The sequence below is a fragment of the Lactuca saligna genome, chromosome 9 (assembly GCF_052625555.1).
Source record: "Lactuca saligna cultivar CGN05327 chromosome 9, ASM5262555v1, whole genome shotgun sequence".
Taxonomy (NCBI): domain Eukaryota; kingdom Viridiplantae; phylum Streptophyta; class Magnoliopsida; order Asterales; family Asteraceae; genus Lactuca; species Lactuca saligna.
Window position 1 is genome coordinate 52,944,723 of NC_136425.1, and position 23,535 is coordinate 52,968,257.

Below are 23,535 nucleotides of genomic sequence, written 5' to 3' on the forward strand. Positions count from 1 at the left end.
ATTTTAATTGTTATTTATTATTGTATGTAAAGGTGACAATGATATATTAACCATTCTGGTCAAAATGTAACTCAAAATACATATGTAACGCAAAATACATAGGATTGTTTTTGGAAAAACTAGCTTGTAGCTGGAAGTAGCTTTTATTTATTTATATAGAAATATTTGATAAAAATAGTTGTTATCTTTTAAATATATAAAATTATTTACAAACAAAAACGTTCCAAAAACTACTCGAGGTAATTTTGAATTCGAAGGTTATTGTATAAAATAAAAAATAATATCTCCAACCGCCAAATATATTTTTTTTCGAGTTTTTCATTAAAAACTAAAAAAAAAATCAAGTTTTTAAAAACTCCTTTCCAAATACGTAAGAATAAAAAAGTCTTTTCTTCAAAAAACTGGGGAAAGAACAAATGCGTATACCATTTGTAGAGTGTCACAATCATCGAATTGAAGGGAGAGCTTCGCTTTTTGTGCAAATCTCATTCCTTTGTCATCATCTTCTTGATGATCGATAAGAGGTATATGCAATTCACGCTCCTCTGATCGCTAATTTTCAGTGTTCGCCGTTTGATTCTCTGCAGCTGCACGGATATAGAGGGACGATGAAGAAGGATAAATCAGTAGTAACAGAGAACCCTAGCGGAAGTGGTGTAGCGAAAGCATCTTCATCGAATAGGCTGTTTGTACGAGAAGAAGAAGACTCAGAGAGAAAACAAACTACTTACGACTTCCCCTTGCCAATTGTTACTCGTAATGGTTCCTCCAAATACGATTTCGTCAAGGTTTGATTCGTTCACGTTGATCCGATTTCTGCGTCCTGATAAGATACGTTTTGAGTTGCAATTTCGGACCTTGCAATTTTCAAATGAAAACTGATACGAATGTTCTTGCAAATTTGTACCCAAACTGATCAGTACTTGTTATAAATTAGAAGGTGGCTGGATACGAAACTACTCCATTTCTTAATCTTTCCAGTAAAAACAACGAAATAGGTGTTTGGAATGAAAACAGTCCCAAATGAAATCAACTTGAAATTCAAAGAGTAAACAATATCTGATATCTCACAGTTTGAGTTAAAATGTAGCATTTTCGAATGAAGAAGTACTATATCAACGTCCTGGGTTATGCACATGATTTTATTATTGGCTGAGTTTTGTTTCATTGATTTCAGGTGAAAGTATGGTTGGGTGATAATGCTGATCACTACTATGTCCTCTCAAGATTTTTGCTTAGCAGAATGTTGACTGTTACTAAGGTTCGGCCTTCAACCCATGGTTTCTTACAAGGTTCAATCCACATGTCTAATCGGAAAATTGTTCACCATTTCATCTTGATTAATGATAATCAAGAATGATAGGTCCAATAGAAAAAGCTAAAATAAACTTTCAGTGTCCTAGAAATAGAGAAAAGAAGAATTACCTGTGGATGAAAAAAAGCATGCACCTACCACCAGTGTTTATACTTATGTTATATTTTAAGATAACCTTAAATTCAAGATTATCATGCTTTATTTTCAGATTCCTAATCATACTGCTCTCAAAATTGCACTTGAACTCAAGAAGTTGCTGGTAGACAATAGCCTTCTTGATGTGTATGTCATCATATTCCATCTTTTGATTGCTATCTTTTGTTGCTTCAAATATCTCATTTTAGTTGTTCTGCAGCTCTCAATCTGATCTGGAAACTAATTTGTTTAAGGTAATATATCTGCAAGATCCATGTTTTTCCTATATTATGCTACTTTATCCATTGACTGAATTACAAAGTTCTGATTGACCTAAAACTTCTGCATGAAACTTCATTGCTTATCTCTATTTCCAGCTCATGAAATGGCATGGCTATGGGCAAGAGTATATAAGCCATTACAGGATGATGACAAGGTAAAATGAAAGAGTATGAAATAAATAGACTTGGTGAGTGTTTATAATTAGTTGATTTTAATCTAACATTCTTTCATAATTTACATCCTCCGTAGATTTCACCATCAAAGGGTACCACTGGTCATTCTTGTAAGTGGAACAGCATGTGTTGGAAAGTCTACAATTGCTACCCAACTTGCACAAAGGTTAAACTTGCCAAATGTATTACAGGTGAACCCTTTTACATAATGTTTTCTTTGACAAACTTATGTGCATAAAAGATCCATAAACTCCAATAGGATTGACATTCATTATTCATGAATCTTTGATATATGATGACAGACTGATATGGTGTATGAATTGCTAAGGACTTCAACAGAGTAAGTAAACTATCCATACTTTCTTTTTCCTCCCATAATCTGTATGATACATATAACTTATGGTCTTTTTATTACTTATTAACTCAGTGCACCATTGGCATCTTCACCTTTATTGGCACGCGACTTTAGCTCCTCTGATGAGTTAATAACTGAGTTTTGCAGAGAATGTAGAATAGTCCGAAAAGGTATATTTATAAATACAGATAATAATGGAAACATGTCCATAAGTTGTATATGTTCATGTTTTGAGTTTTGACATAGGTTTGGCTGGTGATTTAAAGAAAGCAATGAAAGATGGAAAGCCAATCATTATTGAGGTATTTCATATCAACACAAAGATTCACCTTTTTGAGTTATGAAACAGAAAATAAAATGTTTATGGTTGTAGGGAATGCATGTGGATCCAAGCATATACCTAATCAATGATGGAAATACCAACAAGAATGCTGAAAAGATGAATAAGGGTCCTGAAATTATTCCTGAGAATATTACAAGTTAGCTCTTAATTCGACCTCCTGCATTATTTTTATAGTTTTTTTTTTTTTTTTTTTTTTTTAATTCTAATTGGTTGTTTGGCTATTCAGGTAACAGTGTAAAAGATCAAGCAGTGGACAGAAAGGCTATTCATAAGAGAGAAAAATCTGGAGCCCCAGAGCCAGTTGTAATTCCTATTGTCCTAAAGATGGCTGAGTTTGATCATAAGGTGAAAACATTTTAACTTTTAATTCCATCCACAACATTATGAAATGTACATTTGATAGATACATCACTTTTTTTAAATATTCTTTTTTGTTTTTATTCTTGACTTCCTATCATCTACAGGCATTACTAGAAGAGTGGATATCTACACGTAAATTCAGCAGATATCCAATCAAGGTAGAATGTTTCTTTTTCTTTTAACTTATTTGTAATTATATAAGGATGCGTCTTTTAACTTATTTGTGAACATTTTCAGGATAAAGACAAACTGATTAGCAACCTAAATACCATTCAAGATTATCTGTGCTCTTTCACATCACAAGTACACTAGTTTTTCTCTTAACCTAACGACATCTTTTTTTGGTCAACTTTTCATATTTTTATTATTCATGTTAACAGGGCTCAGAAGTAGCCAACATATCCGCAACAACTTTCCCCCAAACACTGGACTGGCTCCATAATCATCTTCTTCAGGTAAACATCAGTTTCCATTCATGTTTCTTATCAATTAGTTCTTAAATATTTTGTCATGTTATTTATGTTTATCCAGCGTATTGAACAAGGTATATCCTCTGCCTCTAAAGAAAATGTTGGTCAACATGATGAAACGTAGATTGGGCATTTCACACGGTTGACTTTTCATCTCCATAGTTAATGTTACAATAAAGACTCGAACTTTGTCTGATTTACAATGATACAAAAATGGTGACACGTGTACATTCATATAGCAAATATATGGTTCTTAAAAGTGCCACTTGGGTCTGGTTTCTTCTTCTTTTTCTGTCAAATCTCTGTACTGATACCATTCTCCTCCCACCTTACCAACCGGAAGTGGGGCCCGGACAAAAATCTCAACAGGTTTAGGAACATGAACATCTAATGATATCTCCATATCCTTTTCTTCCACTAAATTTGACCCCACTTCTTTGACCATTTGACCAAGACCAACTGGTTCAACTGTTATCCACCCAAGACCCGAGATTGCCACATCACAAGCAGGTCTATAAAATGATAGTCTTTTAATGCCTTAAAAATATAAAACTCAATAGATGTTACAAAAATATAAAATTCAATGATGTTTAAATACATACCTTTGTGTGTCATCGAATCTTATTTGTAATTGGCGAATAGTCTCGAGTCCTGTCCAAGTTGCTACTTGTTCTCCACTTGGTGGTGTTAAAGCAACTCCTACTTCTTTCTACACATGTTATACAAGATTCTTCAATTTTTAACATAATGTTTAGCACAATACATATGTTTAGTCAAACTATACCTTGTAGAATTGTTCTGCTTTATTTGTGGGTAGAATTTGAAGCTTTAGGGCTTTGGGTCCATAAAATGTTAAACATGTTTCCGGAAGGACCTGAAGAATAGAAATAAAACATTAAAAAAATGTAAAATGAAGAATAAATAAAACATTAGAAGGTTAAAATACCTTCAAAATATCGATTCGAACGAGGCCTCCCCAAAATATGGAAAAACCAGTTAAGTCGTTAAACTCCATTTTCTCACTTACCCATTGATCCAAGACTACCTGTTTCTGTTAAATCCAAGAAATAGCAACATACTTTCACTTTCACTGTTATATAGTTTCAAAACAGAAGTAAATGAAAGTACATTGCTATTAAAAGAAAGGAAAACATAACATACTGTAAATGATTGACCTCTGAGTCGACTCCTGGGAGCAAGAGCAGGTAGATCTTGTGAATGAATCACAGCAGCTTGCCTATGATGGAGATGAACTCCAGGTGTGTCATATAATTTCTGAATGAATGAATTATCCAACAATTTAAACTTTTACAAAAATGGCCCTTCTTCATTTATGATTTATTATAATTCAGTAAAAGTTGAAACAAAATGACATGCATACCCCTCCTCCAAGGAAAGCGTTAATTGGAATTGGACCAACTGTGGTTCCAGGAACAGCAGATTGTATTGGTTTATATTTTCTTGCCATTGCAGCAACCGGATCTTTATTTGAAAGCATCTCTGTGTATGTTAAATTGGTCATTAACATAAATATATCTGCAACATTCGCTTGCTTTATAATTTTTTTTTTTTTTTTTTTTATCATACTCCAAAAATTAACTTACTCAATAATGCATTGATAAATGCAGATTTCCCCACATTAGCTGCTCCCTGAAGAAACACAGAAAATTGTCACTTTTTTTAGTAAAAAAAAAAAAAAATAGCATTTTGTTTTGGCAGTTTAAGAAGTTAATTTTGTGGGTCCCTTGTACTGAATAACTAACCAGAATGTACACATCCCGCCCCTGCAAAAATAAAAAAGTGTATTATGTATCTTTTTTCAACATCATTTATCCAAACAACACTTGATTAAAAAAAAAAAAAAAAAAAAGAGGAAAGGGGATCTTACCTTCTTTTCCTTCTGAATTTCAGAGATAACTCCAGCAAGTCCAACCAATGACTTTGAACTTGTCATGTGGACACTTAAAACACTAAAAAAAAACAATATATGGGTGTTTCTTTTTCAATTAATGTAGAAGGATTGACTTAATAGAGAAAATTCAGAATGAAAACAGGGCCTTACTTAAGCTTCTTTTTCATGGTGGCTTCCACAACCCAATCACCAACACAATTAAAATCTGTCCCTTTTGGAAGAAGATCAACCTTCATCAACATTTAATACAAAAAATCAGCAACGAGAATAAACCAAAAAATGGAGAAAAGCGAAAGAATATTCACCTTAGTCACAACTAATATAATTGGATTTGCTCCAGCAAGATCACGTACATGAGCCAAAAAGCTGCCATTGAAATCCACTATATCAACCTAAAAAGTAATCAACCATACATACAACAATTCACCATTAAAGCTATTTACAGATTATGATTCTACAATTGAAATCCTCACCAGTTTTACAATCAAAGCCTTTTCATGGCGTAAATGGCGTAACTTTTCTCTAAGCTCCTCCGCAGTAACAAACTGTTTTCCACCGGCGTAACCTCCATTTCCGCCCACCGCGGTGACCATATGCCCATGAGATAACAGGCGGCACCTCCCACAAAGAACTGTTCTAAGCTGACGATGTTTCTTCTTCTGCAATTACACTAAAAATAATCAGTTATATGAAACAAACAATTGTCCGAACACAAGTACCCAAATTTCAATTCTTATACCAGTTCATATGTTTCCGGGTCAACATAACCCGGGGCATCCAATTCTGAAATCTGCAACGGGGCTCCACACCCGTAACAGCTGTAAGTTGATGTCGAAGTAGGTTTCAAGGAACCATTGATTTTCTCTTTCTTCTTCTTCTTCTTCTTTTTCTCAAGAACGAGAGCTGAAGCTGCTAAGTATTGTTGTCGTTCAAGGAAGATATCGCCTCGGGTCGGGGCGGCAGCTCCGGTTCCTTGTGATTCAGGTGCAGAGACTGATAATTGGGTTTGAGATGGTGGTGGATTTTGTTGTTGGGACTGTGAATTAATGGGTTTGCAAATGATTATGGTTCGACTCGAATTGCAGAATTTCAGGGTTTTGAAATGGTGAGGAAGGAGGGATGTGGAGAAGGAGGTGAGGGAGAGGGTTTTAGGAATCATTATCGGAATCAGAAATGTTGGAGTGGGTTTTTTCGAGCTAAAAACGTTTTTGAGAATCTTGTTGGCTTTTATGGCCCCTTTACTTTTATTTATTTACGTTTTTGCCCCTTAACTTTAGTCCTATCAATAGTGTTGCTCGAATATTAATCTATTTGGCTTGTTATTTCTCAAATGGAAAAATACATTGTTATGAAAAAATTATTTAATTAAATAAAAAAACTCCATGTGTATAGCTTATAATTTTACAAGCAAAATGAAAAGATTCATGGTGAAAGAGTTTCCACGATAGCTTGTTTGACTTTGACAAGCTTATTGATCCAAAAAAAAAAAAAAAACTCTCAATAAGCTTTTATTATGGATATTTTTAGTATTTTGAAGTTTATAAGATATATTGAAAAATAACAACGCACTTAAAAATGATTGAGAGAAAAATTAAATAAGGGCATATATGTAAAAACTATAAGGTTGAAAAAAATAAAAATGGGAAATGTTCTTTTCATTTACATTTTATATTGAGTGTTGTGTTGTAAAGAAACTATGTTATGCAATCAAAACATCCTAAGTATTTATTAACGGTGTCACACCGTAATAAGTTAATAAATTATTAGTTGTATTTAGATTGTGTTTGACTCGTTACTTGAAAAAAATAGATTTTAATTGAAAATCTACTTCTCGAAAATCTACTTCTAACTTCTCGTTTGATAATACTATGAGGTACCGTATGAAGATGGGGAAATATGGGGAAAATGAGTTAGGAAGTTAATTACCTATTATCCGTGTTCATATATTAGCAACTTCTTCTTTTTTGTATATAATAAAGCAACTAACTTATTTTAACTGTTTAAATTACACCAATATTATCGGCTAATATCTGTTTTAACCGGTAACTCAAATGAAAAATGACTTAGGAGGGTAACTACCTCTTATCCGTGTTCACATATTGACAACTTCTTATTTTTTGTACATAAGAAAGCAACTAACTTGTTTTAACTGTGTAACATCCCAAAAATCATGACAAAAAAATTTCTTTTTAATTTAATACTAAAACCATAATTGTCAAACCATTAATTTAATACTCCGGCATTGGGCCCCGCCTGGCATCGAGCCCCGCTCGGTATACAAATATGTCTCTCTTAGGCCCCGTCTGTCTCCGGGGCCCGCCCGTTAAACACATACAATCCTATAACATGCTAACACATAAAGAAACATACTCTACTGTATCCCTGTCCTAAGAAACATACCCTGATAATAATGAGATACAGAACATCGTTTGTACTCAGCTAGTGATGAGATACGGGAGCTTGCCCACACTCACCTCTTTACCAGGCATATACAAGTATCACACATACAACAAGTATAATCTAACATGAAAACATTCCTCAGGCACCCGCCCGACATCAGACCTTGGTCTGGAATAACATACTAGCAAACAATGCTTATGGCTAACCCCCGAGTCTTCCTACTCATAGACTACATGGGCTGGCATTATGGCCTTAGACCCATTCACACAGTGAGGAGACTCACCTTGCACTGTTAAAGCCCTGGCTGGAACTAGCTGAGTACGGACGAAGTTCTGTATCTCATTATTAGCAGAGTATGTTTCTTAGGACAGAGATACAGTAGAGTATATTTCTTTATGTGTTAGCATGTTAGATGATTGTATGTGTTTAGCGGGTGGGGCCCGGAGACAGGCGGGGCCTAAGAGAGACAAATATGTATACCGAGCAGGGCTCGATGCCAGGCGGGGCCTGATGTCGGGAGAGGTCCGATGATGGAGTATTAAATTAATGGTTTGACAATTATGGTTTTAGTATTAAATTAAAAACGAAATTTTTGGTCATGATTTTTGGGATGTTACACAGTTAAAACAAATTAGTTTATTTCTTATGTACAAAAAATAAGAAGTTGCCAATATGTGAACACATATAAAAGGTAGTTACCCTCTGTAGTCATTTTCCCTTTGAGTTACCGGTTAAAATATGTATTAACCGGTAATATTGGTATAATTTAAACAGTTAAAACTAGTTAGTTGCTTTATTATATACAAAAAAGAAGAAGTTGCTAATATGTGAACACGGATAAGAGGTAGTTACCCTCCTAAGTAATTATCCCGGAAAATATGCAAAGAAGACAATCCCCTATGCAATGCCCCACACTTACACCTCCTTTGTGGGGGAATTGAATGGCAACCAACATCTATTTTCTCTCTTCTATTTATTTTTAATGCTATATTTTTAAAAGTTAGATCCAAATGAATTCAATATGAATCCACTGAAAAATAGTATTTTGGTACAAATTGATCATGTCCGGTTTGAAAAAAATGGTATGTTGATTTTCAGTAACATTAACTCTTAAGTTAATTAATTTTTAACGAAATGTTCTGATTTTAATGGTATTTGTTAAATGTTTTTATTCTGTAAACTAATATTGTTTTTATTTCTATTTAAACACCAAAAATAAAAAGGGGAGGGGAGGAAGGAGAGATCATTCCCTAGGTAAACAAATATGGTGAAATGTGTGTGTGTCTCAAATACTTTTTTATAAAACCAACTTATAAGCCATAATCATGAGTACCTCATTTGTAGAATTCACAGAACAGAGCATAAACCACAACAAACATAATAAGCTAATAAACACTTTAAATAAGCAAATTTCAAACACTCCCTTACTAGATAAAATCATGTCCACATTTAGCTCATTAATTAAAAAAACAAAACAACAATTTAGTCATTAAACCCCAACCAAAAACATAAGATGCTAGACATCAATCCAAGGGTAAAAACTAAAATGAAGTTCATACTCATAGTTTCATACTCCCTCCTCCTATCAAATAACAATTATAAAACCATAAAAATAACCATATTTAATTATGTATGTAGAAGCAAAACCAGCTTCATACTTATAATGCTCGATATCATAGAGGTTGCATCTCCAAATTGGTATGATGTTCATGTCCATTCACAGCTGATGATGATGATGATGACTCTTGATTATTATCACCACCCGAATTCATCTGCTGAACAGGAGGAGCATTAACAAGAGTCATTGGCATCACAAAGTTATCAGAAAGCCTTCCCTTCATCTCCCTATGTTCTTGACACAACGCACACCAATGCATACAACAATGCACCAAACACGGATCACATGGTGAATTCTGCAAATTCAAAGAAACTAAATACATTACATCATATAGCTTCAAATAACTAACTACATTACAACAAGGGCATTCATGTCTCTTTTTTACCTTAAGATGGTATTTCTTCTGCAACATTTGTCGAACAATCCCAGTGTAAATACCACACATCCACCAACTAAACAGCAGCCCTTCACAAATGAGAAATGATGTTCTTGGGTCAATAACTCCATGCAATGCTGCTGTTGTTGCAGCAAGTGCAAGACCTCCTTCAATGAAAATTGCATGAAGAACACATGGAGTTGTTGTAGAGCCATAGTCGTCTCTTAGGGTTTCATAATTGCGCCCAAATAGAACACATGGACAAAAAAGTCCTGTCCAGCCTGAACATATAGCAATGTAAAAGGGAAATCAGATGAGATTTATATATATGTTGTGTAGTGTGGTGTAGCAATTTGGTTTGAGAGAAAAGCTTACAGCTTTCTGGATCTTCTGCACAAGCAAATATACCAGTTGTCCATGGCTCAACAGCAGGAGGCTCAAAGCTCTCAGGTAATGGTTGTCCACATTCATTGCACTTGCGCACATTTAACTGTAAATTAAGTGAGATTAAAAGGATGTGAGGAATTTGTAGAAAGAAATATGTCATATCTTAAGAAAAGAAGTAAAGATTTATCCTGAATTAAGTTGATTTGGATAAGAAAGATCTAAATCACGTTGCCACACAAAAAAAAGCCCTAAATTTTGAGTTTTGTGAAGAGGTTTACTTTTGAAGTAGTATGAAAGTAAAATTTCAAGGATTAGAATGCATCCAGATCTCGAAACATGCTTCAGAATTTCTAAGAACTAACAGAACTTATACAAGTAATTGAAATTGGTTGATTGTATTCTTCCGAACAAAGGGTTTGTTAAGCTAACAAGTGAGTACGTTCATATCAAGCAATGTCCATAGCTCCATACCACGTAATCACACTCATCGTACTTAAAATCCGAAAAGCCCTAAAGTTAATTGATTAAACGTTGAACGTTATCCGGATCGGTCAACTAACTACAATTGGTACACAAAACATGCCGTGATCAAACCTGAGGAACTTCAATAGGCTGATTGAGCTCTCCCGGATTAACCTCGACAGGCGCTTGATCTTTGTTCAACTTTACATACCGCGATGGATTATCTCCATCCGCCATCTGATCTGAAACAACGAGTGATCAAATTATAGAAAAATGAAAAGACGAAATTCTAAAGTAATCAAGCGAGTTAAATACAAAGACATCGACCGGAGCTCCGGCGGGTTGTCCATACCCTTGACTGAATTCAGCAACTAGTCAAAGACAAAATCTGTGATATGAATGTAGATGATCTTCGGTCCGGAAGTAAACGGATATTGGAGGAAGATTTAACAAGGAAACAGGTCTCTGACTTCTACGGAATCCAAGCGAGTTGCAATCTACTGCTTGTAGAGCACCCCCATTTTAAAGCTAATTACAAATTGAGTCCCTGCACTATATTTCAATACGGGGTATTAGTTCATTTGAGTTTTTCTATTTTAATTTTTATCTAACAATGGACTTTTAAGTCTTTTACATCATGTTCTCTCGTTAAAATTATTTTAAGGGGATAAAACTGTAAAAATGGTCATTGTGGTTGTCAAAATTATGTGGGTTTTGTCCAAAAAAGTTTGGTGGTGGATCTGTAGTCCAATTTCAGATACTTTGTGCGATTTAGGTCTTTATAGTTAGCATTTTTGTGTAATTTTGGTCTATACCCAAATTAAAATGATTAATATGCCCTTAAATTATTTTTTCTATTTGTTTTAATTGAATTTTAATTCCTTTAATTAAAAACAAAAAATATATATCACCCCACTAATCTCTCTCTCTCTCTCTCTCTCACACACACACACGAAACTAAACTTTTTAGATCAAACATTCACCCAAAAAATCATTTGTGTTCTTCAATGTGTTCATCAGAAAAACCACAAAAATTATCAACGATTTCAATTTTATGATAAACAAAAACTCATCGTTATCTTTAACAGCTAATCATCAACAAACTTTTCAGATCACACGCGGCTCATATCTCAAATCAATGCACCCCTCTTCTTACAATCACAGGTTCTCTCCTACCAATTCTAGCTTCAGTCAACAACAACAACGACCCTCCCTTCCTTCAGTCAACAAATCACAGGAGCTTGGTGATGTTGTGTCTGGTGGTGCTGATTGGAATTTTGTGGTAAATCAAGAAGAGATTAAGGTTGGTGAATGAGAGAAAAAGCTGAGGAGGGCAGATTAGAAGGGGTGGTGACACGATTGTTGTCGGATTCCATCATTTCTCACCATTATCAAACCTCCATCATTGCCCACCATGGAGCTTTCAAACGACAGTATAAGCAGAGCAGGAACTTTTCAGATCACATGTGAGCTGTCTAATGAAAGGTGTATGAGTTTGAGAAGCTTAGATAAAGGCTTATCAAAGCATCTCATATCAGAAGAATGAACTTTGGTTAAGAAATTCAATAAGTATTGTTTTCCTAGAAGTTTAGATGATTTCTGAATGCGTGTCGATGCTTGTTGGAGCATAAATGTTATGCTGATATGGATGTAATTATCATGTTATTAGGACCATGATTATTATTTTTTTAAGTATTGAAAGTTAGCAATATTAATTATAGAAAACAAAAGTTTCACTTTGCAGAGTTACAGGGGTTGAAAAGTTGTTTTGCTATAATTAAATGAGAGAATATTATACTTCATTTCAAAATCCAAAAGCTTGGATCGAGAAATTTTAATCAAATTTAGTCAAAAGGTATATATGAATGTTATGGTGAAAAAAATTCAACATAAGGAAATTCTATATATAACAATATTATAGCAAGAAACTGGTAAAGTATTACGTTTTTCATGAGTCGTGTCTCATACAATTAGGGTATAGGATCGATTGCATATGTTGTAATATTCGACCGTTTTGAATTTTCCAAATGCCTAGGGCATTAAGAGGGAAAAAGGACTAGAACTGGATATGACTAAAATAATTAAACAACTGTCAAGGACAATCTAAGGTTTGCCAATGACTGTTCGCTTGTGGGCAATTGGAAGTATAGTAATGAATGGACTATATTGACGTTATTATTATAGATATGATTCTATTAAAAATGAGTTTTCATATGACAAATATGGAAATGTTTCCATATTGGGAGTTGGACATTAAGAATTGATGTCTATATTAGAAACTTTTATGCAAGATGGTTGTTCAAAGGAATGTACTTTGAATGTGAGACTTCATATATATGGAATTGCCTTGTAACAATCTCCAACAGAGCACTTTGTAATTTCATTGGAAAAGTCTTGGTGACTTTGGCGCTATGACATTACAAAAGGATCATTACATAAAATATTAGAATCTAACATATTCTAATAGTGGGAAGAATTTTGTATTCTTACATTAATGATAAGGATTAGGAGTTGTGAAATGAGTATCATTGGAAATGTGTTCAATTGGTCTATTTCACAAAGTAAGGACCATAGGTAAACATAGTGTGTGTAACGCCCCATTTCTGGTATGTGATTTAAATAAAGTAATTTTCATTCTTGAGGGGTACTCGACGAGTCAGTAGCCCGACTCGTCGAGTAGAGACGAGATTTGCACGCAACTTAAGTTGGCGACTCGACGAGTCCGTATTCTCGGACTCGGCGAGTTTGCCAGTTTGGATGAAACCCTAATTTCAAGGGTTTGCACCCTATTTAAACGTCACTATAGCCCCAAACCAGCCTCCTTCACTTCCCAGAGACTTATTCCCGAAACCCTAGCCTCATTGAAGTGTGTGTAAGTGATCTTTGCCTTGTGAATGAACTTTTGGTTCATTTTGGATCAAGGAGAAGAAGGAGAAGGTAAAAGAGCTCAAGGAAGAAGAAGTAGATCCAGAGTACACTCCTCTTGGGCCATCCCTTTTAGTAATGAAGTTTCCATCTTGATTATTATGTTAATAGATCTACTTTGTCCCTAAATTGACCGTGACTCTTGGGCCATCCCTTCTGGTAATGAAGTTTCCATCTTGATTATTGTGCTAATAGATCTAGTTTGTCCCCAAATTATTGGTTTTAAGCTCAAAAACCCCAAATCCTTTGTGATAAAGCCTTCTGAACAAGTCATATCTAATATCTAGCCTCTCTTAAGCTCCAGAAGCTCAAGGAGACCACCTTTTGGCAGCCATGGCTTTGTTTTGGTCTAATAACCCCCATAATAGCAAATTTTGAGTGTTATTGCTTCATTGCATCTTATATACACGTAAATTTAGCAAATTTACGTGTTCAGATAGTCCCAGAAGCTTAGATATACGAATTGGATGCACTAAAGTTGATTAGAATCAACTGTATGGAATTTGCATGCAAAAGACTCGGCGAGTCGTTCTTCTAATTCGGCGAGTCGGGTTGCGAGTCTTAGACTCCCGGTTCAGTAGTAGCGAGTCTGTGTAGTGAGTAGAGTAAGGACTCTATGAGTTAAGACTTGGATCTGGAAGCAGACGAACTCGACGAGTTGTTCATATGACTCGGCGAGTCATAGACTGGGTGTGTTCTTATGTTGAAGGGGAACTCGACGAGTTGTTCATATAACTCGGCGAGTCAATTGAAGGTCGACTCGACGTTAATGTAGAAGGAGAACTTGTTGAGTCTTTGCCAAACTCGACGAGTAGTTTCGGGTGGGGGAATAGAAGGAAGGATAGGGGCTCGACGAGTTGACGGCCCAACTCAACGAGTCAGGTCAACCGAAAGTTGACTTTGACCAGGAAGTTGACCTTGACCAGAGGGTAAAATAGTCATTCTACCCTAAGAGTAGTTATCAGTGTTTGATTAAGTGTTTTTATGGGAATTGTATCCGGTGAGCTACCGCAACAGCAGTCGGATAGTTCCCGATCAGCATTTTAGCAGTCAGTTGTACGAGGTGAGTTTCCTTCTAGTAGGAACGGGTCTAAGGCCATAATGTCGGCCCGTTTAGTTAGTAGTAGTTCCGAACTTCGTTCCGATGCAGTAGTTAGTATGTTTGATGTCTTCGTGACTCAAGCAGGATTATGTGTTATGTGTTCCGGGCTACGATCCGATGTAGTATGCAGTATATGTGTTCATGCTACATGTTATGATTATGTTATGTTATGTACATTCAGTTTCGGACTTAGGTCCGATGCAGAGGGCAAGGCCCTGTTAGTTTCGGACTTCGATCCGAGGCAGTTCCGGATTAGGTCCGATGCAGTGGGCAAGGCCCCGGGTTAGTTCCGGACTTCGGTCCGATGCAGTTCCAGACTTCGGTCTGATGCAGAGGGCGAGACCCTAGTTAGTTCCGGATTCAGGTCCGATGCAGTGGGAAAGGCCCAATATGTACTTATTATGTTGATGTATGGTATGTGGTAGTTTGGGGGGGGGGGGGGAGCTCACTAAGCTTCGTGCTTACAGTTTCGGTCTGGTTTCAGGTACTTCAGCTAGCAAGGTGAAGGGCTCGAGTTGATGGCATGACACACACAACAGTTTTACCCTAGGAGTTATACTATGATATTTTCCACATGTTTTTGATATCGGTTTTGATTTGATACGTTGTTATGACTTTTTGAGATACACGAGACATGGTTTGATAATATGATATTCGAGCTTATGTTGTTAATTATTGTTAAAACAAAAAATTTTGGGTCGGATTTTTGGGATGTTTTAGTGTGCATGTTTGGAGCATGGGACAATTTTTGTTATAATTCAAGTAATAAGTTGATTATCTGAAACATTATATAATGAATAATGAGTAATTAATATGGTGATTAAATAAAGGCGTTTTATTTATACTCAAAAGTTTGGGGCCATATTGGATTCGATTATTCTTATGTTTCACTTTACATGTTTTGACTTCCCGAATAATAAGATTATTTAAACCATCCACAGTCGATTAATACTTTGGAAGTAGGTATTGAAGCTAACCTGTCATGAATCCAAGTAAAGATTTTCTGAAGCGTTTTAGACATAGCAAAAGTTTGTTGTACTGTTCATGAGTACTCTTAAAATAAGATTTGAGTATTGGATTAAACTCACGCTCACTTGAATCACTCCATGGATTTTATCACGGGTGATTAGTGAGACGGTAATATCATATATTCTTGAAACGGAGACGTGTGAGTTGTAATTTACAAGTTGGTTGCACATTGATAATATGTAAACACACCAGTAACTTGGTGTTATAAAACATATTGTTGTGTGTGATTTGATGAGTAGATACAAGCGAGCATTTGAGTCGAAGTTTATTTGTTCCTTTTACCCAAAGTGGGATAAAAGCGATATTTGTGGGCCCCTCGATGATTTAGTGATGTCACCCTAAGCGCTTAGCCAACCCGGGATTAAGTTGATGTGTTCAATTGTAGTCTGTTGTCAGTCATCATAAATCGAAAATCGAGAAACAACACATAGACTGAGAGAATGATTATAATCCATGTCTCATGTCTATACGATATCTAGAATGGAGGAATATATGATCCCTTATCCAAAGGACGGGTTACTGATAAGATTAAAGTTGACATCGAATTTTGAAAGCTACGATTGCTAATCAGGTTTTGAAGTCGTACTTGCAAAATAGTTATTAAACTTATCAAAGTGGGAGACTGTTAGATTAGGTGTCTAAGACCATAATTATTTTGGTATGTACATGACCCGATTATGAGCATGGTCCTTTTGGGTTGCCTTCACTCATGCAACTTGATATGATGACAAGAGGAGAGAGAGTATAATTTATTATATAAATAATAAATTCATACTCAAAATGGTTTTATTAATATATTACTATAACATCCAAAATTTCAAACCAATTTAAACTTTTTAAAACATGTCAAGTTCATTAAAACATTACAACTTTGTTTTCAAAATATTAATTATCAAAGTCTTTCCCAGAAACATAAACATAACGGGAGGAGTTGTACGATCATGCCTTTGCCTTGCCGCGATCCTCTGATATACCTGAAACGATAAACTAAAACTGTAATCCCGAAATCTTAGTGAGTTACCCCCAAAATACTGATACACATACATTACACATAACCATGTAAACAATATCATATCATAACAACTAAAACAGAACAACACGCAACGGGTCCACAACTCTACGGACTGGAATACCTATGAGCCCACAGTGTGAGTATGGAATGCCTATCGAGCCCTCAGCTCACATCTGGATTGCTATCGAGCCCTCAGTACGAGTATGGAATGCCTACCGGGCCTTCAGCTCGTATCTGGAATGCTCATGAGTCCTCAGCATGAGTCTGGAATGCCTAGCCTGGCCCTCAGCTCATGTCTGGAATACTCTAGGGTTTGTTGGCCACCGCATGGAGCAGTACAACCTCAACCCACCCCACATAACATATAACATATAGCATAACTATTGAGCATGCAATAATCATATAACATCACAGGTAGTCCTATAGATCTACCTAATTGCCATAACCACTAGCATGCAATACTACCTCATACTCAACATCCAACACTACTAGGATAACATATCCAATGGGCCGCCTTGGTGCCTTAGACCCCTTAGTATACCGAGGATAACTCACCTCGTAGATGTCAACTCGGTAGATAATCCCAACTCTCCGATCACTTGCCAAGGACTCCACCACCTATTACCATAGTACGAATATACTTATAAGTCCTCGTCCTTAGAAAGTATTCCACAAGGCAACTAGTTAATCCTTGGTCAAAGTCAAGGTCCTTAGTCAAGGTTAACAATCCATATTGACCTCAACTCGCTGAGTACCCTCGGCTACTCGCCGAGTCATCGGGGTGACTCGTCGAGTTCCTTCGATTTTCGATCAAACTTTAAGGCTACCCGTCGAGTTTCCTCCTAACGACTCGATGGATACACACGCGTACATATCCTGGAGAAAACTCATCCGACTCGCCGGGTTATTCTTCAACTCGTCGAGTCTCATGGCAATCTTCATCGGACTCGCCGAGTTGTTCATCCAACTCGTCGAGTTCTCGTCCATCTTCATGTGACTCGCTGAGTCGACCTTGCGACTCGCCAAGTTCCTTCAGTCCTTAAGCCATATAGACTCATTTAAGCCATGCAATGGCTCTAACAGATCCAAGCTTCCAGGGCATGCCTTTCACATAAAGTTGCAAACTTTACGTGCATGCATGGCTAAAATGGTTCTTAATGCCAAATCTAAGCTCTTAATGGGGTTTCATGTACAAGGGGGGCCTCAATCACGACCAAGACAGGAACTTTATGATTCTAGAACTTGGGAAAGGTCCAAATCTGAAGTTACAACTTCATATCTAGCTCACGTCTTGCAATATCACCTTATTCAAACCATAAAACCCTAGATCTCCACCATATGAGGTCTAGAAGGAAAGGAAATAAAGATGTTGACTTGATACCTTCAATGGATGCTAACTAAGGTAGATTTCAGATTTCCACTCCTTCCTTACTCATATCCTCTTGTTCTCCAAGTTCTTCATCCCACAAAATCTTCCTTCCAAGATTACAATGCACAAGAGTGACACAACACACAGGTTAGGGTTTCTATGAGCTCCCAAGGACTGCAAGGAGGCCAAATGAGGCTTATGCCTCCTTAAATAGAGTGCAGAACCCTGGGATTTAGGGTTTCATCTGTCAGCTCCTACTCGTCGAGTCCCTTTATGGACTCGGCTAGTAGGTCACTAAATGTGCGATCCCACCTCGCTGCTACTCGATGAGTAGGGCACCCTTAACTCGTCGAGTAGGACATAAAACCAAAGAGATTCTTACTTAAATCCATACTTGAGAATCGGGGCGTTACAATTACAATATTAATATATTATTTGGAACTCGTATTATTTAATTAGTATTAATCATAAATTAATTTGGAATTAATTTGGTGATCAAAAGAGACCGATTAAATAAAGGGGACTGATATTGCAATTATCTAATAATTGTTATTTGGGCTATGGATTCATAATAGAAACGGATTGGACGAAATCTATGGAGAGTACAAGAAGATTTCGTCCAAGGGTTTTCTAGATGGGCTCCATGGATTGCTTAAGCCCTAAGCAAGGAAATTAGGGTTTCGACCATAAAACCCTAATAGCCTTAACTACAAATTGATCTCTGAGTATATGAAAATCAGATATATGTCTTTTTTGAGTCGCCCTAGCCGATTTCAGCTCTCTCATAAGTCATATTCTTGCATTGAGTGTTTGTGACTCCATTAGATGTGCAACAATTGGGGCACCAGGCTTTCAGAAGTCAAGATCAAGAAGGTTTGTGATTGTTATTGCTACATAACAATCAAGGTAATGTTTCTAACCCTAATCTTATGTCAATTCCGATAATAGTATGTTAGATCTATGGTTTATTGCGTTGGTATTCAATGTTGTATGTTTAAATTAAAAAACCTAGATTAAAGCAATTAAGGTTGTGCGAACACCATAGGAATGATGTTATGCTCATAATCCATCAACGACATTATTGACCCAATATATTGATGGACTTAATGGATTAAGTTCTTAATGGGTTAACTAAGAAACACCTAACCCTAATCGTCATTTTATGTGAAAACCCTAATCTTACTTGGGCCTTAAGTTGGGCCTTTATGTTAGGCTTTGATGATTGGGCCAATAATGGGTCATCCAAGAATAATCATATGGACTAGAATAATTGGATGGGCTTTAGGGTAAGGCCCATGTGAGGGTTTGGGCCCAATTTGGAAAATTGGGACATAGATGGGCCATAATTGGGCCTTTATGATAATGAGATATTGGGCTATTAGAAATGCCAAATGTTGGACTGGACTAAATGGTTGGGCCTTAGGATAAGACCATGTAAAGGTTTGGGCCCTATTCGGAAAATTGGTCCATATGTTGGGCTTTGATTTATAAGGTTGACTTTTGAGCCTTTGGATTGGGCCTTGAGTAGAATCAAACTAAGATGGGGGTAAAGTAGCCTTTTACCTCGAGCATGGACTTATGGATATATGTTGGAACCCAATTGCTCATTGGGTATTATTTTGATGATTGACAATTCGAGAACCTGTCATTCAGCAGCTAGAGTTTTGTCTACGGGACTTCAACAATGTGAGGCAAGTTACCTTCCAGTGAGGTGGGTCTAAGGCACCAATGCCGGCCCACCGGTAGGTGGTTATGTTTGAGATGATTGTATTTGTGATAATTGTCTGGTTTGCCACTATCTGTTATGCTTTATGTGTTAATATGCTATGTTATTATGTGGTAGTGGTAGGGGTGAAATAGTCACCGGTTACCGGTTGAAAGATACCGAAGGGGAGGCCAATACCCAAATATGCTAGGTAATTTATTATTTACATGTATATGTTATGTTATTATGTGGTAGTTGTAGGGATGAAATAGTCCCCAGTTACCGATTGAAAGATACCGAAGGGGAGGCCAACACCCAGATATTTTAGGCAGTTACCGGTTGAAAGATATCGACGGGGAGGCCAACACCCATATATGCTAGGCAGTTACCAGTTGAAAGATACCGAAGGGGAGGCCAACACTCAGATATGCTAGGTAGTTACCAGTTGAAAGATACTGAAAGGGAGGCCAACACCCAAATATGTTAGGTATTATGTGTGTGTGTGTGTGTGTGTATATATATATATATATATATATATATATATATATAGGGTATGTGGTATGATGGGGGAACTCACTAAGCTTCGTGCTTATGGTTTTCAGTTTTGGTTTCAGGTACTTCGTTTTCAAAGGACTGGAGTCGGCTCGATCGCAGCGCATCACACTATGTTTTCCACACATGAGATCTTTGGAATTATACCCCGATAGTGTTTTATGATGGCATGCTTTAATTATTGACATACTGGTTTTGACATGATATGTTATTATGGATGTTTTCTTATATTATTGGTTTTATAATAACTTAATTATAACGAAATTTTTTGGTCTTAAATTTTGGGATGTTACAATTATATATGTTTTTTTTTACTATTTTGACTTTGCATGATTAATGATGTGGTTTATAGTATTATAATATAATGTATTGATCTTACTCAGCATAATCTATTATAAGTTATAATTTAACTTATTTAATCATTTACGAAGTGAATTGTATATATGGATGACTATTAATTATTCTTGCATATATGTTTGTTATAAAAATTCGTGTTCAAACCTGGCTTCTACATTAAAGAACATAGTTACGAAACTTTAATAAGGCCATGAGGTATGGGCTTCATTTCACACGTAGAAATCCTATGTGGATCCTATGTGGAAGAGATGTTCACTAGTGAACACCACCCCCAATGGGTGTAATGGTGGTGTGGATTGAAGCTACTCATGGGTTCTCACAACCAATCAAAATCGTTTACATCTATCTCTCTCTCTCTTCCGTTTCTCTCTTGTTCACTAGTGAACACCATTTCCAACCTATATTGAATGCATTGTGAACAAGTCTTGATGATGATGTGGAGAGATGTTCACCCGTTACCATACCCAATGGCCTAAGGATATTAAACACTTTAATAAGGGTATTGAACTAAATGTGGAAAACTTTGAAATATGGAGCATGAAAATTCAGTATGTATCGGAAGAGCAAAAGTATCACAAGGTTCTTATTGAAATCATGGAAGAACCTGGGGTGAAAGAAACACAATCAACATAAGTGAAATGTGACTTGGTTTATCTAACAAGTTTGGTGCAACATCCATTACTAAACTTAATGCTAATATAATGGTGGCTAATTATTATTACTCTTCTTTTTCTTATAATCAAGTTACATTAAATGATATATATATATATATATATATATATATATATATATATATATATATATATATATATATATATATAACAATTAACCTAGATGATCTAGGAACCAATGTTGTCCCAACCTATGATAAGAGTTTTGAAAATTGTTATGCTCCTCCGAAATGTAATAATTAACATTCAAGAGAAACTTATCTTAATTGAGAATTGTTCTTCAATTTGAATTTTAGATCCTTCTTCCTTCCATAATCTTTTATCTCCTGAAACTCTATGTCTCCAAAATTTTGGCTTTCGCATAAAACTCTTTCAACGTGTTCCACATTAGTGAGCTCTAATAGTAACTCATCGGACTTTAACTTTAGGTACCCTGTTAATGTTTCTAACATAGATCGTGATATTTATATCAAATTAATGTTAAGCATTCCTAGTTGTACTCATTTGTATGGCGTATTCTTTAGGTTTGTGATAAATTTATTTTGTATATTTGTTGATGTGAATTACTTTCTAAATTTAAAGCGGTATATCATGATTATAGATATGTTTTTTTTTTACTATATTGAATTTGCATGATTAATGATGTTGTTTATAGTATTATAATATAACGTACTCTTCTTTTACACCATAATTTATTATTAGTCATAATTTAACCTTTTTAATCATTTACGAACTCAGTTGTATATACGAATGAATATTAAATATTGTTGCATATATGTTTGTTATATTTGTTATAGAACTCTGTGTTTAAAGCTGACTTCTACATCAAAGAACATTGTTGCGAAACTTTATCAAGAGTGTCAAACTAAATGTGGAAAACTTTGAAATATAGAACATAAAAATTCAGTATGTATTGGAAGAGCAAGAGTATCACAAGGTTCTTACTGTGAAATCATGGAAGAACCCGATGAAAGAAACACAACTCAACATAAGAGAAATGTAACATGTTTTAGCTACCAAGTTTGGTGCAACATCTATTACTAATTTGAATGCTAATATAATAACATCTAATTAACTACACCCATAATAGTTCTTACACACACCCTGTTTTCGTACAATTAGGTTAAATTAAATGATATATATATATATATACATACATACATATATATATATATATATATATATATATATATATATATATATATATAAAAGCGAGTTAACCTAAATGACCTATGGCCTAATGGCCCCTATGATACAAGATTCAACTACAATGTCAACGTCTTCTCCAAGATAAGAGTTTCGAAAAGTGTCATGCTCTGAAATGTAATAACAAATATTTTGGAGAAACTTATCTTAGTTGAGAATTGTTCTTCAAATTGAGTTTTAGATCCTTATTCCTTCCACAACCTTTTATCTCCTGAAACCTTTTGTCTCCACAAAATCTTGGAATCCGCATAGAAAACTCGTTCGACGTGTTCTACATTATGGAGCTACAACGCTAACTATATCAAACTTTTCATTTAGACTCAACAACTCAATAGCTCTCATCCACCGTCTAATTTTGATTTTTAAGAAAGAGGCGATAAAGTGATAATCAAGCGTGCTCACTCTGCCTCCAGTCTCCAATCTCATATCTAATTTGGACCCTTGATCTATATTTAATCTTATTTTTTCTTAACAATTTGGTTGTAAATTACATTGCCCTTTCAAATTATCAATCAAGTAGTGAAATGGTATAATTAATAGATTTTTAATATCTTCTTACTTTTCATATAATATATGTATTGTTTCAGTTTTATTGTTAGTATTTACTTGTAACTTTATTAGCCTCTTATAAACAATCATGTAATCAATTTCACATATAGAATGTCAATATAAAACAATTGTTAACTCTTAAGTGGAGATACAAATGTCTACATCATACTTTTGTACCTAATTTTTAGAATTTGGGTATTGTATATAAATCCTAAAACGAGTTTGTTTGTTTGACTGACAATGATTCTTTCATTTAAATAATTAATTCATCCATATATAAAATATAGTGTATATGTATATGTTAAATCGACTTATATGTTAGCATAAAATTATTGCACTTTATATAGAATAATTTTTTTAAGTGGAATGTGCAATGGAAAGTTGATAAAATATTTAGTGATCTAGTATAATTAAATAATTATCATTTACAAAATAAATGATAATAGTCGGTAGTTGCAACATTTTTCATA

General features: G+C 35.3%; 3 protein-coding genes across 4 annotated transcripts; 1 reads left to right on the plus strand and 2 right to left on the minus strand.

The window, feature by feature from the left end:
* Nucleotides 1–380: 380 nt before the first annotated feature.
* Nucleotides 381–3,698, plus strand: LOC145014543 (uncharacterized). Its single transcript, XM_078972932.1, has 15 exons — nt 381–788; nt 1,178–1,261; nt 1,524–1,597; nt 1,671–1,704; nt 1,828–1,886; nt 1,982–2,096; nt 2,208–2,245; nt 2,333–2,430; nt 2,507–2,562; nt 2,634–2,739; nt 2,830–2,948; nt 3,068–3,121; nt 3,201–3,266; nt 3,344–3,418; nt 3,495–3,698. The coding sequence occupies exons 1-15, from the start codon at nt 609–611 to the stop codon at nt 3,555–3,557; spliced, it is 1,221 nt and encodes a 406-aa protein (XP_078829058.1). The 5' UTR covers nt 381–608; the 3' UTR covers nt 3,558–3,698.
* On the minus strand, nt 3,545–6,532 carry NOA1 (P-loop containing nucleoside triphosphate hydrolases superfamily protein). Its single transcript, XM_078972931.1, has 13 exons — nt 6,085–6,532; nt 5,819–6,004; nt 5,651–5,737; nt 5,496–5,575; nt 5,322–5,403; nt 5,197–5,217; nt 5,038–5,083; nt 4,815–4,933; nt 4,595–4,708; nt 4,380–4,484; nt 4,218–4,307; nt 4,036–4,142; nt 3,545–3,945 (listed from the first exon to the last, which is right to left on the minus strand). The coding sequence occupies exons 1-13, from the start codon at nt 6,502–6,504 to the stop codon at nt 3,687–3,689; spliced, it is 1,716 nt and encodes a 571-aa protein (XP_078829057.1). The 5' UTR covers nt 6,505–6,532; the 3' UTR covers nt 3,545–3,686.
* A 2,641-nt stretch (nt 6,533–9,173) lies between these two features.
* On the minus strand, nt 9,174–11,074 carry LOC145018118 (cell number regulator 6-like). Of its 2 annotated transcripts, none has more exons than XM_078976032.1 (5): nt 10,941–11,074; nt 10,721–10,830; nt 10,115–10,229; nt 9,749–10,020; nt 9,174–9,658 (listed from the first exon to the last, which is right to left on the minus strand). In XM_078976032.1, exons 2-5 carry the CDS (start codon nt 10,823–10,825, stop codon nt 9,419–9,421), a joined length of 732 nt encoding a protein of 243 aa, XP_078832158.1. In that variant the 5' UTR covers nt 10,826–10,830; nt 10,941–11,074; the 3' UTR covers nt 9,174–9,418. The 2 variants fall into 2 exon arrangements, with proteins under 2 accessions (XP_078832158.1, XP_078832159.1); XM_078976033.1 differs by having other exon boundaries at nt 10,721–10,825; nt 10,941–11,064.
* Between the last annotated feature and the right edge of the window lie 12,461 nt (nt 11,075–23,535).